General features: G+C 47.5%; 1 protein-coding gene across 1 annotated transcript in view; it reads right to left on the minus strand.

Moving 5' to 3' along the window:
* The window catches only part of LOC135057166 (uncharacterized), a 264,057-nt gene that overhangs the window by 22,801 nt on the left and 221,048 nt on the right, over positions 1-20,208 (minus strand). The window contains exon 13 of the mRNA XM_063963065.1: positions 1,105-2,424. Within this exon, the coding sequence (XP_063819135.1) occupies positions 1,105-2,424 (1,320 nt within the window). The remainder of the gene's footprint in view (positions 1-1,104; positions 2,425-20,208) is intronic.

Consider the following 20,208-nt stretch of genomic DNA (forward strand, 5'->3'; position numbering starts at 1 on the left):
ATTTGATCAGCAATATCTCTAACTCTGATGTGTCAGTCCTCCGGAATAAGACCTTCAATTCGTCACAAATCATCATCTGTGGTGGATGTGCTTGACCGGCTGAATCACTGCTCATCCTGGACGTCAGACCTGCCGCTATCAAAGGCAGTGCACCAAACCCAAACCTGTTTCCGTGACGTGACTTTATCACTGTACATCCCAACAAGCTGGCGATGAATTTCACCTGCTGATGTGCCCTTTAGATGCTTAAATCCAATAACACTATGCACCCCAATGTTTGACCATGTTTCCACCAGCCCGTCCATCTTACAACTGATGATGGGACAGTATAACTGGTATGAGGTGCAGTCTAATGGCCGTCAGGGGAAGCAGTGGTCTCCCTGTTCTGGCCTGGCGGGAAATTAGAATGGATTAGAGAACATTACATACAAGAGAGATCTTGTTACCTTACTTCTTGAACCATCCTCATATAATCTGTAAACTAGTGAATGAATGGAATACAATCATCTCTTGTCTATATAACGTATATTAGAGTGAAGGAATGGGACACAATTATCTATCGTCTATATCAGAGTTTCCCAAACTCCACCATTACTGTATAGGTTTTAAGGATATGTGGGCTTGAGCACAGGTGATATTCTTAAAACCTTATTGTAATGGCAGAGTTTGGGAAACTCTGATCTATATATAATGTCTAAGATAGTGAATGAATACAAACATCTCCACCATTCTGCCATCTCCATGACCTCAACTATTATGCTCTTGACTTTAACAGTTCTTTTCTCTCCAAACTTTATCTCAGCTCATGAACTCAGCTATTCTGCTCTTTCCTCCCCAATATCAGCTTGTGCCCCCAACCATTTCACTTCATCCCTGATCTCGGTTTGAGCCCTCAACAATTCTGTTCCTTTTTCACTGATCTGTGCTTGTGAAGCGCACCATTCTGCTTCTTTGTCCCTGATCTCAGCTTGTGCCCTCAACCATTCTGCTATTTAGTCCCTAATCTCAGTTTGTGATGTGAACCGTTCTGCTACTTCATCCCTGATCTCAGCTTGTAGTCTCAACCATTCTACTTCATCCCTGATCTCAGTTTGTGCCCTTAACCATTCTGCTCCTTCTTCTCTGATCTGAGCTTGTGATGCGCACCATTCTGCTCCTTCTTCTCTGATCTGAGCTTGTGATGCGCACCATTCTGCTCCTTCTTCTCTAATCTGAGCTTGTGATGCGCACCATTCTGCTCCTTCTTCTCTGATCTGAGCTTGTGATGCGCACCATTCTGCTCCTTCTTCTCTGATCTGAACTTGTGATGCGCACCATTCTGCTCCTTCTTCTCTGATCTGAGCTTGTGATGCGCACCATTCTGCTCCTTCTTCTCTGATCTGAGCTTGTGATGCGCACCATTCTGCTCCTTCTTCTCTGATCTGAGCTTGTGATGCGCACCATTCTGCTCCTTCTTCTCTGATCTGAGCTTGTGATGCGCACCATTCTGCTCCTTCTTCTCTGATCTGAGCTTGTGATGCGCACCATTCTGCTCCTTCTTCTCTGATCTGAGCTTGTGATGCGCACCATTCTGCTCCTTCTTCTCTGATCTGAGCTTGTGATGCGCACCATTCTGCTCCTTCTTCTCTGATCTGAGCTTGTGATGCGCACCATTCTGCTCCTTCTTCTCTGATCTGAGCTTGTGATGCGCACCATTCTGCTCCTTCTTCTCTGATCTGAGCTTGTGATGCGCACCATTCTGCTCCTTCTTCTCTGATCTGAGCTTGTGATGCGCACCATTCTGCTGCTTCTTCTCTGATCTGAGCTTGTGATGCGCACCATTCTGCTCCTTCTTCTCTGATCTGAGCTTGTGATGCGCACCATTCTGCTCCTTCTTCTCTGATCTGAGCTTGTGATGCGCACCATTCTGCTCCTTCTTCTCTGATCTGAGCTTGTGATGCGCACCATTCTGCTCCTTCTTCTCTGATCTGAGCTTGTGATGCGCACCATTCTGCTCCTTCTTCTCTGATCTCAGCTTGTGAAGCGCACCATTCTGCTCCTTCTTCTCTGATCTGAGCTTGTGATGCGCACCATTCTGCTCCTTCTTCTCTGATCTGAGCTTGTGATGCGCACCATTCTGCTCCTTCTTCTCTGATCTGAGCTTGTGATGCGCACCATTCTGCTCCTTCTTCTCTGATCTGAGCTTGTGAAGCGCACCATTCTGCTCCTTCTTCTCTGATCTGAGCTTGTGATGCGCACCATTCTGCTCCTTCTTCTCTGATCTGAGCTTGTGATGCGCACCATTCTGCTCCTTCTTCTCTGATCTGAGCTTGTGATGCGCACCATTCTGCTCCTTCTTCTCTGATCTGAGCTTGTGATGCGCACCATTCTGCTCCTTCTTCTCTGATCTGAGCTTGTGAAGCGCACCATTCTGCTGCTTAGTCCCTGATCTCAGCTTGTGCCCTCAATCATTCTGCTCCTTGGTCCCTGATTTCGTCTTGTGACCTCAACCATTCTGTTCCTTTGTCCCTCTCAGCTTGTGACAACCAATCTGTTCCTTTGTCCCTCTCAGCTTGTGACAACCATTCTGCTCCTTCATCCCTCATCTCAGCTTGTACCCTCAACCATTTCTCTCCTTCTTTCTTTATCTCAGCTTGTGCCCTCAACCATTTTCCCCCTTCGTCCCTGTATTCAGCTTGTGCCCCCAACCATTCTGCTCCTTCGTCAGGTCTGTTATATTAGTACCTACCTGTGCTTGGTAAATCCTACTCCTCTCAGATCTAAGCAGCATTATAATATTCCTACATAACAAATGTGCATGAAAGAATTTAATGAAAACTCATCTGCCGTCCATATAATACGTATAAAGTAAATGGCGTCAACTTACTTTGCTCTCTATATAATGTGTATGAAAGGGAAAGGTAATAAGTTACATATAGTATAGCGAATGAAGACAGAACTGATCGTGGAATAATAAATAATTATATATAATGAGAAGAAAGAAGACAGAGGACAATGAGATTGATACATTATCACAAAGCAGATGAATCACCTTCAACAACCAATCCTCATATTTCCATATGTTTGTGATTGCTCATTAATAAACATCACAGAGCAGCACTCACCTGCAGCACATTCTGGCTTTCACACACAGACAGGACAACACGCAGCCTTTACTTCCGAGGGTGCATGTAAACTATAAACACCAATGTCCAACTATATGCTGGAATCAATGAAAAAGAAAATCATCCATATCTGCAAAATGTGTAAAAAATTAGAGGAATAGGTTACAAATCCTCTTGTATCTATGTAACGTGCATTATAGTGAATGAATGGGAAATACAATCATCTCCTTTACACAAAATATGTACTGAAGTCAATGAAAGGAACTCACTAGTCTCCTTAGAATATAACAGGTATGCACATGAGCTAATGGTATTAAATATATTGTTAAAGTGGATAAGTGTAACATACAACCATCTCTTGTCAATATAATGGGCGGAATTCAAATTTTATCTCGCCAGCAGCCACTAGATGGCGCCCTAACAGAGCTATTCAATTGTAGCTCCATTCAGGCGCGATGGCTTCCGGAGTCTGCATTTCAGCGGCTAAACCTGTCCTCTATATCGCTCCCGCAATTTCCCATTGCTTTAGACGGGAGATCGGTCACGATAATCAATTGAATTTCCCCCAAGGTGTATAACAGTGGATCAATGGAATATATCATGTTCATATCTATAAACTAAGTATAAAAATGAATGATGGGATATAAAACCATCTGCTATCTACACAATGTGTTAAGAATTGGATATATAATCATTCCTGTATACATAATGTGTGGAAATGAATGAAATGGATTATCTGTACAATATGTATAATAAAAAAACAAATACTGTAATATATAAAAAAAAATCTTCCCATCTATATAACTTCCATAACAGAAAATAAAAGGAGAATACAATCATCTCATAACAATATATTGTATAGGAAGGTGAATGAATGGCAAACAAGCTACAAGGGAATACATTAAATATAAATACATCTTCTCTGTACAGAATGTATATGAACGGGAATGAATGGAATAAAATAATCTCCTGAAAAACAATATTAAAGTGAGAGAACGGCAGAAACATTACCTCTGTGGGTGAGGTATGTTAGACAGTTAAAAGGGCGACATTCAATAGGGAGACACCATAGGGTAGACAGTCAAAAGGTCGACAGGGTCAAAAGGTCAACAGGGTCAACAGGTTGACATGAAAAAAGTAGACACAAAATGTCTAAGTTTTTGGGTGTTATTTTGTGTTTTTAAACATATTTCACCCAAATTTGCTGAAATGCATTCCCTTTGGGCACGGTCTCTTGCTCTGCTCCGCTCGCCACAAGGTTACTAAAGGTAATAGTTTGACAATAGTTTGACATGGATAATAAAAGTTATAAAAACATGAAAAAAAACCTAAAAACAATGGTCAGCCATGTTGACCTTTTGACCCTGTCAATTCTATGATGTCTACCTTATAACAGTCTATCTAACAAACACCTCCCAGTATATAATGTGTATAATCTACTCAATGGGCAATCCCCCCCACCCCCACCCCACAAAATTGCTCAGAAATTGTCTGGGTTTTTTTTTGATTACTTAATAAAGTTTAAGGGACCTATTCAATTAGTGTCGGAATTTCCGACAAGTCGGTAGAACGGCACTTTTCGACTTTTTAAGGTCGAATCTGGATTCAACCTATTCAATTCCAGTGTCGGTTTTCCGACTTGTCGGAAAACACGTGGATCGGCAGATTAGCCGCGGTTCCACGTTTTTTGTTGAGTTTGCGGGCATTTCCGACAGGTTTTTGGCCTGTTTTCGACAATGCCGATTCGACTTTAAAAAAGTCGGAATCGGCATTGTCGAAAATGGGCAAAAAGCTGTCGGAAATGCCCGCAAATTGTTGAATACACCCCTATAAAGTATTTTTTTGTTTTGCATCCCCCCTTCCCCAACTTCCTACCCATCATTGTCAATAGTGATCAGCCCCCCCCCCCCCTGCTGCAGCTGATCTCTGCACTTGCCCGCCGTGGGTCTCGGTGCATACGTGCCCCTGACCTAAGGGTTGATGCTAGATCCAAGTGGCCTAAGGGACCTTTTCCGTAAGGGGGAGGAGCCACGACACAAGGGGGGGGAGCTAGGCCAGCGGGACAGTTGCTCTCCTATCCACGCCACCAACTATTACCTTAAGTAATTAGGTGGCGAGCGAAGCGAGCCACCGAGCCCGAAGCGTTTCAAGCGAAGCGAGCCCGCGAGGGTACTTTTCGGGTACCCTGTTCGGCCGTAGCTCCTCCCCCTGGTGACGTGTCTCCTCCCCCAGGTACGTCAGAAGGTCCCTTCTCCCACTCCGATATAGAATCAACCCTGACCTAAGGGCCCGTGTACACTGCACCCATTACAGAAACGTTTATGGGATGAGGGGGGTGACTAGAGGAATGTACTGTATATATAGGCTTACCATACTGTCCCTTTAAACCGGGACACTCATGGATTAGACATGGTCTGTGGCTGGTTACAACCAGGTGACATGCAGGCTTGATGTCAGCCAGCCCCAGAACCTGTGTAGTCCATGTGTGACTCGGTTTAAAGGGACAGTATGGTAATCCTATGTATGGGGAGACCACAGGTCCAGATGGAGGACGGTGGAGATTAATAAGTAGGCGTGGCATGGATACAGACACATCCCACAATCCCTCTCACCGCTGTGAATATTCATTACCGCTCATAAATATGAATGAGCTCCGCACCCAGCACTCACCTGCAGCCGCAACACCTTCTCTCCCTCTCCGTCCAGCGGAGAGACCGGAAACTACGCTTTCCCGAGCGCGTCACGTGATCACCGCACTCAGCCAATCCGAGCTGTTTTCACTGCACTTCCGGTTTGTGCGTTCCAAAGGGCGGAAGTAAGATGAAGGACACTAGAGGGAGCTCAATCACGGAAGTTATACCTAAGATACAATAAATTATGATAAGCATCAGAGAAGTAATCTCATCACTATTATTTTGTCCGTCTGTAGTGTAAAGTGGCCACTGTGCAGCTCGGGTAACTCGTTGAGCAAATTCCCATTCTTTGGGGGCTTGGTGTCTGCAGCCTGTAGCTCTCCAGCTGCTGTGATGGGACTTGTAGTTGTCCTCTTATAGACACAGCCATCTCACTCCCCCAGCTGTGATTACACAGACACCATCTGATCATAATTATAAATATTAGGGGCCTGGTGTCTGCAGCCTGTTGCTCTCCAGCTGCTGTGCAATCACACTCGCATATTGGGGGTCATTCCGAGTTGATCGCTAGCTAAAAATGTTCGCTGCGCAGCGATGATGCAAAAAAAACTGCACTTACGCGTATGCGGCGCATTGCGCACGCGCAACGTACTTTCACAACGGCCAAAGTATTTTTACACAAAGCAAAGCTTTTCAGTCGCAATGGCAGCCGCAGAGTGATTGATAGGAAGTGGGCGTTTCTGGGTGTCAACTGACCGTTTTCAGGGAGTGCTCGAAAAATGCAGGCGTGGCTGGCCGAACGCAGGGTGTGTTTGTGACGTCAAATCCGGAACTGAACAGTCTGAAGTGTTCGCAAGCTAGGAGTAGATCTGAAGCTACTCTAAAACTGCACAATTATTTTTGGTAGCCGGTCTGGTAGCGTCTAGTTTCCCTTCGCGGAGAGGACCTTTCCCTGCTACTAGTGCCTGCCGCGCGGTGCGCCTGATGTAATCGCGCACCGCATGGCAATTTAGTACAGCCATAGACGCTAGAGGTCATAATTGACCTCTAGTGTCTGTGCGCTCCTATGGGAGAGACTCATAGATCTGAGGAGCGGCGGCGGGAGACGGAGGGCAGCAGCGATCGGGAAACAGGAACGGGGCTGGTGAGTATTCTTTATTTTTTTTACTAGGGGCACAGCTACTGGTGGGCACAGTAATGGAGGCAAAACTAATGGGGGCACAACTACTAAGGGCGCAGGACTGGGGGCACAGCTGCAGGGGGCACAACAGCCACTGGGGACACATCTCTACAGGAAGTAAAACTGACCACGCCCCTTCCCTATGAAGCCATGCGCCTATTTTTGCCGTGTGCCTGAGGCGCGCACTATCCCTATTTCACCTGTCCGGGGGGGGGGGGGGCAAAGGAAACTTTCACCCTGGGCGCCACAAGGTCTAGCACCGGCCCTGGGTAGTGGCTATTACATGGTGGGTCCGATGCACTACCCTTTACAGCTCATATGCAAATGCAGCAGGAGGGGTCTGGTGTATAAAGACACTTCCTGACGGGTGTAGTATGGCTGACCGGCGGTCTCCTGACCGCCGGTCAGTTTACCGACGCCGGGATCCCAACAGCATACCGACGCCGGGATCCCGGCGGGGAGGGGCGAGTGCTGCAAGCCCCTTGCGGGCTCGCTGCGCTTGCCACGCTGCGGGCTCGGTGGCGACCTGTGGTCGCCACGGGTTCTATTCCCACTCTATGGGTGTCGTGGACACCCACGAGTGGAAATAGTCCCTGTTGGTCGGCATGCCGACCATCGGGATAGTGAGCCTTCGGGATGGTGGAGGAGGTCATGTGACTGTCGGTCAGCAGACCGCCGGTCACATGAATACCCACCCTTCCTGACTGCTTCCGTAAACCCGTGTTGCATCTCAACACGCACCATCAAATCACTCTGTATGACCATTGGTCATCTGAGTAATCTTCAGGTTACTCAGATACCCGTCTCGGGCTGGCGGCCATGGTCAGTAAATCTGCATCGCAAGACACTGACCTCGGCACTCCCACAAAATGGAGCCACCATGCTTCTGTTTTGAGGAACGTACCCAGTTGCCGCCCCCAAACTCTCTCATCCTGTCAATCAGGCTGGGGCTAAGAGGGCACTGTAGTTGGGCCATGCTGCATTAGACAGCATGGCATTGCTTGCGACATTGCCAGATTGAGAAATATCGGAACTGGCCATATCATTCAAGAAGTCATCCAGTACCCATTTTAAGTCTCATCATAAATGATTAGGCTATTACTGTTATTTATCACAAATGAAATATCTGTGTGATCAGTAGCGGATCTTGCCACGGGCAAGCAGGACTTTTGCCCAGGGCGCCGCCATCCGGAGGGCGCCGCACCAGGGCAAGATCCGCTACTGCCCAGCTGCCCTCCGCTACTGCCCCCAGCTGCCCGCTGTGACCCGCTGCCCGCTCCGAAGGGAACCAGACGCGTAGCGTCTAGTTTCCCTTCATGGAGAGGACCTTTACTGTGCGGTGCGCGATGACGTCATCGCGCATCGCCCAGCAAAGGTCCTCTCCACGAAGGGAACTAGACGCTACGCGTCTAGTTTCTCTTCGTGGAGAGGACCTTTGCTTTGCGGTGCGCGATGACGTCATCGCGCACCGCACAGCGTTTCAGCAGCGCTACTCTGAACAGGGAGCGTAACTGACCACGCCCCCTGCACGAAACCACGCCCCCTACTTCCCGCCCGGGGCGCAAACAGCGCTGGAACCGGCCCTGTGTGTGATGTTGGTGCTCTCTAGAGTAAGATAATAGAATCACAAAAAGATTAATACATTGTAAGCCATCAGTAACCAAACACATTTGTGTAAGAAGTGTATAGAAAGCTGGTCTAATTAGACCTAATCAAAGGCATAAGTAGAAGGGTCAAGCTGTGAAATTATTATATTGGACACTAGCATTTGCCCACGACATCACTCACGTGGATTTCTGTTATTACTCAGCGGAACTAATTTTACAAATAAAGTAGTGCTATCTAATATTGTGATGTATATGTTATATTGTACACAGTGATCACAGAATTTCTTTGTAAACAATATTTGGAGTTTTTCCTTCAGGGATTAACACAAAATGATGCTTAGGGCTACTAACTGGTGAGCAAGCCACGTAACGCTGCCCATGGGAGAAGCATCTGGTCCTCAGAGCTACGCCTGCTGTTCTGAGCATTTGCCCCTGCAACTTGTTGATCGTCATAGCAAAGCAGACACTTCCAGGAAACTGCAGGCGGTTGAATTGAAAAGGAAAATTGTTGGTGATAAGGGTTATACGTGGTATATACAGAGACTCACCTGTGCCACATTCCGTTAGAATCTCTGCCTCAATGATACCCCTTTCACACCACACAAATAACCCGGTATCGACCCGGCATATTGCCGGGTCGACACGGGTCGGCGTGTGGTGTGAAATGAGCATAGCCGAAATCGTGGGTCGCCTGACCCGGCAATTCAACCCGGAAAAAAAGCAGTGTTATACCCGGGTTGAATACCGGGTCAGTGGCTGCGTAAACGGGCTCCCGGGTCGATGCGTCCTGGGACCCGTTTACTACAGCAGGGAGAGGCGGTGCGGAGATGATCTCATCTCACAGCGCCGCCTCCGCCCCCCGCTGCTATGACAACCCATCCGGCATATTCTCGGGTCGGGGTAGCCTGCAGAAGCTGCCAATGCCGGATTCCACCCGGGAAGGACCCGTTTCCAATTCCCGGGTGGGATCCGGCATTGGCAGTGTGAAAGGGGTATGACAGTAGGTTCCTCTGCAAAGCGGTCACTTTAAGTCGGGTTCTGTTGCATAACATGGTCAGAGTCAAGTTCCTTAGAAGCATGATCGGAACACCAACTTTCAGTGCGCCAAGTGTAAGCGTCTGGTTTTTCCTTTATTGCTACTTCCTGATGTTACCTCGAGATCATACAAACTTCTAGGTCACTAAACTACAATAATGAAAACGCAATCCAAATTCATCCAGTAGTTTTTGCGTGATATTTGAACAAACAGACAAAAATTCTGATTTCATTTTTTCCTCTCTATAGTTTATACAGTCCCTAAAAGTATATTGATTAAAAAAAAAAAAAAAATTGCTATGTGCAGACACAACCATTAAAGTTGTATTATATGTGTAGATTATAGAAATGTGTCTGTATGGTGGTAGATTAAAGTGATTGGACAGTGCAGTAGACGGAGGATACCGTTTGTGCACAACGTTAACCCCCACCTAATCCACGGTCCAATTGTTCTAGCACCATTTAAAAAATCGTTGCTTTAGAAAATAAGAATTTACTTACCGATAATTCTATTTCTCGGAGTCCGTAGTGGATGCTGGGGTTCCTGAAAGGACCATGGGGAATAGCGGCTCCGCAGGAGACAGGGCACAAAAAGTAAAGCTTTAGGATCAGGTGGTGTGCACTGGCTCCTCCCCCTATGACCCTCCTCCAAGCCTCAGTTAGGTACTGTGCCCGGACGAGCGTACACAATAAGGAAGGATTTATGAATCCCGGGTAAGACTCATACCAGCCACACCAATCACACTGTACAACCTGTGATCTGAACCCAGTTAACAGTATGATAACAGCGGAGCCTCTGAAAAGATGGCTCACAACAATAACAACCCGATTTTTGTAACTATGTACAAGTAATGCAGATAATCCGCACTTGGGATGGGCGCCCAGCATCCACTACGGACTCCGAGAAATAGAATTATCGGTAAGTAAATTCTTATTTTCTCTATCGTCCTAGTGGATGCTGGGGTTCCTGAAAGGACCATGGGGATTATACCAAAGCTCCCAAACGGGCGGGAGAGTGCGGATGACTCTGCAGCACCGAATGAGAGAACTCCAGGTCCTCCTTAGCCAGGGTATCAAATTTGTAGGATTTTACAAACGTGTTTGCCCCTGACTAAATAGCCGCTCGGCAAAGTTGTAAAGCCGAGACCCCTCGGGCAGCCGCCCAAGATGAGCCCACCTTCCTTGTGGAATGGGCATTTACATATTTTGGCTGTGGCAGGCCTGCCACAGAATGTGCAAGCTGAATTGTATTACACATCCAACTAGCAAAAGTCTGCTTAAAAGCAAGAGCACCCAGTTTGTTGGGTGCATACAGGATAACAGCAAGTCAGTTTTCCTGACTCCAGCCGTCCTGGAACCTATATTTTCAGGGCCCTGACCACATCTAGCAACTTGGAGTCCTCCAAGTCCCTAGTAGGCGCAAGACACCACAATAAGCTGGTTCAGGTGAAACACTGACACCACCTTAGGGAGAGAACTGGGGACGAGTCCGCAGCTCTGCCCTGTCCGAATGGACAAACAGATATGGGCTTTTTTGAGAAAAAAAAAACCCACCAATTTGACACTCGCCTGGTCCAGGCCAGGTCCAAGAGCATGTTCACTTTTCATGTGAGATGCTTCAAATCCACAGATTTGACTGGTTTTAAACCAATGTGTTTTGAGGAATCCCAGAACTACGTTGAGATCCCACAGTGCCACTGGAGGCACAAAAGGGGGTTGTATATGCAATACTCCCTTGACAAACTTCTGGACTTCAGGAACTGAAGCCAATTCTTTCTGGAAGAAAAATCGACAGGGCCGAAATTTGAACCTTAATGGACCCCAATTTGAGGCCCATAGACACTCCTGTTTGCAAGAAATGCAGGAATCGACCGAGTTGAAATTTCTTCGTGGGGCCTTCCTGGCCTCACACCACGCAACATATTTTCGCCACATGTGGTGATAATGTTGTGCGGTCACCTCCTTTCTGGCTTTGACCAGGGTAGGAATGACCTCTTCCTGAATGCCTTTTCCCTTAGGATCCGGCGTTCCACCGCCATGCCGTCAAACGCAGCTGCGGTAAGTCTTGGAACAGACATGGTACTTGCTGAAACAAGTCCCTTCTTAGCGGCAGAGGCCATAAGTCCTCTGTGAGCATCTCTTGAAGTTCCGGGTACCAAGTCCTTCTTGGCCAATCCGGAGCCATGCGTATAGTTCTTACTCCTCTACGTCTTATAATTCTCAGTACCTTAGGTATGAAAAGCAGAGGATGGAACACATACACCGACTGGTACACCCACGGTGTTACCAGAACGTCCACAGCTATTGCCTGAGGGTCTCTTAACCTGGCGCAATACCTGTCCCGTTTTTTGTTCAGACGGGACGCCATCATGTCCACCTTTGGTAATTCCCAACGGTTTACAATTATGTGGAAAACTTCCCCATGAAGTTCCCACTCTGCCGGGTGGAGGTCGTGCCTACTGAGGAAGTCTGCTTCCCAGTTTCCATTCCCGGAATGAAACACTGCTGACAGTGCTATCACATGATTTTCCGCCCAGCGAAAAGTCCTTGCAGTTTTTGCCACTGCCCTCCTGCTTCTTGTGCCGCCCTGTCTATTTACGTGGGCGACTGCCGTGATGTTTTATCCCACTGGATCAATACCGGCTGACCTTGAAGCAGAGGTCTTGCTAAGCTTAGAGCATTATAAATTTACCCTTAGCTATATTTATGTGGAGAAAAATCTCCAGACTTGATCACACTCCCTGGAAATTTTTTCCTTGTGTGACTGCTCCCCAGCCTCTCGGGCTGGCCTCCGTGGTCACCAACATCCAAAACTGAATGCCGAATCTGCGGCCCTCTAGAAGATGAGCACTCTGTAACCACCACAGGAGAGACACCCTTGTCCTTGGATATAGGGTTATCCGCTGATGCATCTGAAGATGCGATCCGGACCATTTGTCCAGCAGATCCCACTGAAAAGTTCTTGCATGAAATCTGCCGACTGGAATTGCTTCGAAGGAAGTCACCATTTTTTTACCATGGCCCTTGTGCAATGATGCACTGATTTTAGGAGGTTCCTGACTAGCTCGGATAACTCCCTGGCTTTCTCTTCCGGGAGAAACACCTTTTTCTGGACTGTGTCCAGAATCATCCCTAAGCACAGGAGATTTGTTGTCGGGATCAGCTGCGATTTTGGAATATTTAGAATCCACCCCTGCTGTTGTAACAGTATCCGAGATAGTGCTACTCCGACCTCCAACTGTTCCCTGGACTTTGCCCTTATCAGGAGATCGTCCAAGTAAGGGATAATTAAGACGCCTTTTCTTCGAAGAAGAACCATCATTTCGGCCATTACCTTGGTAAAGACCCGGGGTGCCGTAGACAATCCAAACGGCAGCGTCTGAAACTGATAGTGACAGTTCTGTACCACGAACCTGAGGTACCCTTAGTGATAAGGGCAAATTTGGGACATGGAGGTAAGCATCCCTGATGTCTCGGGACACCAGATAGTCCCCTTCTTCCCGGTTCGTTATCACTGCTCTGAGTGACTCCATCTTGATTTGAACCTTTGTAAGTGTTCAAATTTTTTTAGATTTAGAATAGGTCTCACCTAGCCTTCTGGCTTCAGTACCACAATATAGTGTGGAATAATACCCCCTTTTCTTGTTGTAGGAGGGGTAATTTAATTATCACCTGCTGGGAATACAGCTCGTGAATTTTTTCCCATACTGCCTCCTTGTCGGAGGGAGACCTTGGTAAAGCAGACTTCAGGAGCCTGCGCAGGGGAAACGTCTCGACATTCCAAACTGTACCCCTGGGATACTACTTGTAGGATCCAGGGGTCCTGTACGGTCTCAGCGTCATGCTGAGAGCTTGTCAGAAGCGGTGGAACGCTTCTGTTCCTGGGAATGGGCTGCCTGCTGCAGTCTTCTTCCCTTTCCTCTATCCCTGGGCAGATATGATCTTATAGGGACGAAAGGACTGAGGCTGAAAAGACGGTGTCTTTTTCTGCAGAGATGTGACTTAGGGTAAAAACGGTGGATTTTCCAGCAGTTGCCGTGGCCACCAGGTCCGATGGACCGACCCCAAATAACTCCTCTTCCTTTATACGGCAATACACCTTTGTGCCGTTTGGAATCTGCATCACCTGACCACTGTCGTGTCCATAAACATCTTCTGGCAGATATGGACATCGCACTTACTCTTGATGCCAGAGTGCAAATATCCCTCTGTGCATCTCGCATATATAGAAATACATCCTTTAAATGCTCTATAGTCAATAAAATACTGTCCCTGTCAAGGGTATCAATATTTTTAGTCAGGGAATCCGACCAAGCCACCCCAGCTCTGCACATCCAGGCTGAGGCGATCGCTGGTCGCAGTATAACACCAGTATGTGTGTATATACTTTTTATGATATTTTTCCAGCCTCCTGTCAGCTGGCTCCTTGAGGACGGCCCTATCTATAGACGGTACCGCCACTTGTTCCGATAAGCGTGTGAGCGCCTTATCCACCCTAAGGGGTGTTTCCCAACGCGCCCTAACTTCTGGCGGGAAAGGGTATACCGCCCATATTTTCTATCGGGGGGAACCCACGCATCATCACACACTTCATTTAATTTATCTGATTCAGGAAAAACTACGGTAGTTTTTTCACATCCCACATAATACCCTCTTTTGTGGTACTTGTAGTATCAGAAATATGTAACACCTCCTTCATTGCCCTTAACGTGTGGCCCTAATAAGGAATACGTTTGTTTATTCACCGTCGACACTGGATTCAGTGTCCCTGTCTGTGTCTGTGTCGACCGACTAAAGTAAACGGGCGTTTTAAAACCCCTGACGGTGTTTTTGAGACGTCTGGACCGGTACTAATTGTTTGTCGGCCGTCTCATGTCGTCAACCGACCTTGGCGCGTGTTGACATTATCACGTAATTCCCTAAATAAGCCATCCATTCCGGTGTCGACTCCCTAGAGAGTGACATCACCATTACAGGCAATTGCTCCGCCTCCTCACCAACATCGTCCTCATACATGTCGACACACACGTACCGACACACAGCACACACACAGGGAATGCTCTGATAGAGGACAGGACCTACTAGCCCTTTGGAGAGACAGAGGGAGAGTTTGCCAGCACACACCAAAAACGCTATAATTATATAGGGACAACCTTATATAAGTGTTTTCCCTTATAGCATCTTTTTTATATATTTCTAACGCCAAATTAGTGCCCCCCCTCTCTGTTTTAACCCTGTTTCTGTAGTGCAGTGCAGGGGAGAGCCTGGGAGCCTTCCCTCCAGCCTTTCTGTGAGGGAAAATGGCGCTGTGTGCTGAGGAGATAGGCCCCGCCCCTTTTTCGGCGGCCTCGTCTCCCGCTCTTAACGGATTCTGGCAGGGGTTAAATATCTCCATATAGCCCCCGGAGGCTATATGTGAGGTATTTTTAGCCAAAAAAGGTTTTCATTTGCCTCCCAGGGCGCCCCCCTCCCAGCGCCCTGCACCCTCAGTGACTGCCGTGTGAAGTGTGCTGAGAGGAAAATGGCGCACAGCTGCAGTGCTGTGCGCTACCTTAAGAAGACTGAGGAGTCTTCTGCCGCCGATTCTGGACCTCTTCTCGTTTCAGCATCTGCAAGGGGGCCGGCGGCGAGGCTCCGGTGACCATCCAGGCTGTACCTGTGATCGTCCCTCTGGAGCTAATGTCCAGTAGCCAAGAAGCCAATCCATCCTGCACGCAGGTGAGTTCACTTCTTCTCCCCTAAGTCCCTCGTTGCAGTGATCCTGTTGCCAGCAGGACTCACTGTAAAATAAAAAACCTAAGCTAAACTTTTCTAAGCAGCTCTTTAGGAGAGCCACCTAGATTGCACCCTTCTCGGCCGGGCACAAAAATCTAACTGAGGCTTGGAGGAGGGTCATAGGGGGAGGAGCCAGTGCACACCACCTGATCCTAAAGCTTTACTTTTTGTGCCCTGTCTCCTGCGGAGCCGCTATTCCCCATGGTCCTTTCAGGAACCCCAGCATCCACTAGGGACGATAGAGAAACAGAAATGATATTGTTGAGACCTTGCAGATGCTTGCAACTAACAGGCTATTACACATATACTGCATAAGGGTTGATATATTAAGCAGTGAAAAGAGTGGAGAAGTGGATCAGTGGAGAAGTTGCCCATGGTAACCAATCAGCACCAAGATAGCATTTCAAGTACATTCTATAAAATGATAGTCTGGGGCCGATAAGTTGCTGTGGACAACTTCTCCACTCTTTTCTCAGCATGCAGAGACTCGATACACCAGGGGGGTAATTCAGAGTTGATCGCAGCAGCAAATTTGTTAGCAGATGGGCAAAACCATGTGCACTGCAGGGGAGGGGGCAGATATAACATGTGCAGAGAGAGTTAGATTTGGGTGGGTTATTTTGTTTCTGTGCAGGGTAAATACTGGCTGCTTTATTTTTACACTGCAATTTAGATTTCAGTTTGAACACACCCTACCCAGATCTAACTATCTCTGCAAATGTTATATCTGCCTCCCCTGCAGTGCAAATGGTTTTGCCCAACTGCTAACAAATTTGCTGCTGCGATCAGATCTGAATTAGGCCCCAGGTATCTAGTCACATTATAAAGAGTGGCGTAGAGGGCAAAATAAACAATATGGGGATATATTTACTAAAGTGCACGTTTGCAAAAGTGGAGATGTTGTCCATAGCAACCAATCAGATTCAACTTATTTATCTTGCACTTTCTGGAAGATAATAGCTATATTGGTTGCTATAGGCAACATCTCCACTTTTGTAACCCTGTACTTTAGTAAATATACCCCTAAGTGTATCAAAGATGCTAAAAAGGCATAAGTTTGGCATACTGCAGCCGGATACTTCCACCAGTAACCAGGGGAATGACTGTGGGTATCCAGTCTTTAGGTCGACATGCATTAGGTTGACATGTACTAGGACAACATGGAAAAAAGTCGACATAAGTTTTTCAATTTATTTATTGTTGTAAAACTTTTTTATACTTTACGATCTACGTGGACTACAATTGGGAATGGTAACCTGTGCCAAGTGCAGCGGTAGCGGAGCGAGGCACCTTGCCCAAAGCATGGCGATCGAAGCGAGCTATACGAAGGGACACGGGGGGGGGTAATTCCAAGTTGATCGCAGCAGGAACTTTCTTAGCAGTTGGGCAAAACCATGTGCACTGCAGGGGGGCAGATATAACATGTGCAGAGAGTTAGATTTGGGTGGGGTGTATTCACTCTGCAATCTAATTTGCAGTGTAAAAATAAAGCAGCCAGTATTTACCCTGCACAGAAACAATATAACCCACCCAAATCTAAAGTCGACACTATGACCCCTGTCTGTGTTGGTAAACTGAGGACGAGGAGTGTAGCCGTGCCGTAACTAGGTGTGTGCCGATGGTGCCTTGCCCACAGCGCAACTGCACTGGAGGCGCTCCATCTGGCAGCACCCCCCCACGTTCGGCCGTTTTATTCAGTGAGGGAGGAGTGAGATTTCCGCTGTCTTCCCGCACCTGTCTCCAGCTGCCGCCTCTGTCAGGGATGGGGAGCGGTGCCTCAGGCGCCATTTAGCAATACACAGCCCGTCGTGCTGTAAAGCTGCCTGTGAGCCTCTGAAATGGAGAGGGAGTGGGAGCGCTCCTTCAGCCGCCTGCACCCGTGAATGAGCCGCACTGCCTCTACTGATACTGCCAGTGAGATTCGCCTCAGCAGTGGGAGCATTCCATCAGCCGCCTGCACCACGTGAATGAGACGCCGCTGCCTCTACTGATGCCACTAGTCTGACCTGCCTCAGCACTGGAGAGGGAGTGCCTGTAACTGAGTGTCTGCGCCTGATAGTCATGGATGCTGCATCGCCCCAACAGGTGATATGAGACACACACACACACATAGTCTCTCTCTCTAGAACAAAGGGGGACTCTGCCCGCCTTATGTGTAAAAGGGGACCTCTACGTGCCATACTGTGTAAAAGGGGGACTCTACCTGCCCAATGTGTAAAAGGGGAACTCTACCTGCCGTACTGTGTAATAGGGAGTTCTGCATGCTGTACTGTGTAAAAGGGAGCTATGTGGCCACGCCCCTTTCCAGTGAAGCCATGCCCCTATAATTTTGGCGTGCATTGGCCCTGTTTTATATTTGGCGGTGCTGGGGGCGCAAATGTTGTTTCTTGCACACAGCGCTAAAATGTCTAGTTACGGCGCTGGCCCGTGTAGTAATGGCAGGGGTTTCCGTTATTAGGGAGATGGGTAGGGTATAATCAGATACAAGTGGGTTGATTTTCTATAGCCTCTAAAACAGACAAGAGGTGGTGTTGGCCACAGCAGCCAATCAAATTCTGTGCATCATTTTAAAGAATGCAATAAAGAAAGGATAATAACAATCTGATTGGTTGCTATGACAATACTACCACTACTTTAGTAAATCTACCTCAAGGGCCCTGAATGCTGAATAGTTGTTTCCCAGGTGCTCATAGTGTTGTTTGGGCCTGTAAAATACTGGGGCGGGTAGCGGACCAGCGGTCATAGTGAAAGAGTTCTGATTATTTGGTTGTAATCAGGACCACATTCAGTTAGCGGCAAGTAGCTGCGCTCATTGTGGTAACTGAACCCCATAGGTTTTCTTGTGCATCTATATGGGATGCAAGGGAAAATCTTCTACAGTATGCTGGCGGTTGCAAGGTCGTGGAAAAATGGTCACCACCCCGGCACGTCACGGCAGTCGCCACTCACTAAAGCCACCCCCCACCTTCCTTTACAGCCAGGGTCTCCAAGCTAGTATTATAGGACAGAAAATAAATGAAGGAATTGAGGCCAAACATAAAAAAAGTCAGCAAAAGTATGAGATTTTATGGTAACAAATATTACTAATATGTTGAATACAACGCTGAATGTAGGGCAAAACAACATTGCTTGTTTTCTGTTTGCTTCTCATAGAAGTGTGAGCAGAAGCAAGATATTCCTACTGTAATAACCAGAAATGCGCACAGCTGCCGATAGGTACCTCGCAGCTATTAGAGGCTGCGCCAAGGAGTCTCCCAAACAAAATAGGAGGAATGATAGTGGGAGAGGGTTCTGAGGTAGTGGGCATAACGGAGACTGGGCTGGAAGAATATAATGACTGGGTAATAACATTGGTAAAGGTATTACATGTTAAAAGAAGTATTGGAAAAGGGGAGGGGTTATGTGTATGTAAAAAACAAACACCTATTTAAAAGAGGTAACTAGAGGAAAAGCACTGCTGGACATATTCCTACCAGGGCCGTTGAGAGCCACGCCGGGCCCCGGTAAATGCCTGGGTGCGTGGCTTATTAAGTGGACGTGACTACGCCCTTTAATATAAAAATATGTGAATAACAAAATAATTGCGGGGTCGCTTGACGGCCCCCATGCCGACCGCCGGGATCCTGACCAGATCCCTCTAGTAGAACAGATATAATATATAGGGGAGAGGGCATTAAGGGCATAGTAGTTATAAAAGAAATACCATTGTAAATACCGTACAGTGACATTATTGTAGTTAATAAGGAGAAGAATATTTACTGAAAAATCAAGTATGTAATATATGCAAAGAGGACAATCTGGCTAGCCAAAATTGAAGCTGAAAAACTGATTGTGAAATGTACCAAATCAAACCACTAAAACAAGTGCACAAACAGCAAAGCAAATTACAATGTTGGGTCCACAACATTAGAAAAAAAGTCACTTAAAATACTGGACCTATACTAGTGGGTTTTTTGATCTGAGAAAGGGTGGAGAGGGGGTAGACTGTACTGAGCCAGCCACTCAGGATTAGACTTTACTGGGCCAATAAACAAGCACTATCTAGCCATGTGCAGGTCATTTCTCCTCCAGTTAGTTACAAGGAAAGACCCCTCCTCTAACAGACAGCAGATTTCACAATTCATAGTACCGTATATACTCGAGTATAAGTCAACCCGAATATAAGCCGAGGCACCTAATTTTACCACAAAAACCTGGGAAAACTCATTGACTCGAGTATAAGCCTAGGGTGGGAAATGCAGCTCTAGCCGTACACAGCCGTCATAGTGCCAGATATGCCCTCATACTGCCAGATATGCCCCCACAGTGCCAGATGTGCCCACAGTGCCAGATGTGCCCGACAGTGCCAGATATGCCCTCATGCTTCCAGATATGCCCCACAGTGCCAGATGTGCCCACAGTGCCAGATATGCCCGACAGTGCCAGATATGCCCTCATGCTGCCAGATATGCCCCACAGTGCCAGATGTGCCCTCATGCTGCCAGATATGCCCCACAGTGCCAGATGTGCCCTCATGCTGCCAGATATGCCCCACAGTGCCAGATATGCCCTCATGCTGCCAGATATGCCCCACAGTGCCAGATGTGCTCTCATGCTGTTACGGTACTTACCCTCCATCGCTCCAGCGCTGTCTTCTGAAGGAGGGACACAGCGCACGGCTCTCCTGTGTCCCTCCTGCGTCTCCGTCGGCGTGTGTGTGTTAAATGAAGTGCCGGTTCGTGAGCCAATCAGAGCTCACGAACGGGCACTTCATTTAACACACACACGCCGCCCGGAGACGGAGACGCAGGAGGGACACAGGAGAGCCGCGCGCTGTGCCCTCCGTGTCCCTCCTTCCACTGACTCGAGTATAAGCCGAAGGGGCTTTTTCAGCA

The sequence above is a fragment of the Pseudophryne corroboree genome, chromosome 3 (assembly GCF_028390025.1).
Source record: "Pseudophryne corroboree isolate aPseCor3 chromosome 3, aPseCor3.hap2, whole genome shotgun sequence".
Lineage (NCBI taxonomy): Eukaryota > Metazoa > Chordata > Amphibia > Anura > Myobatrachidae > Pseudophryne > Pseudophryne corroboree.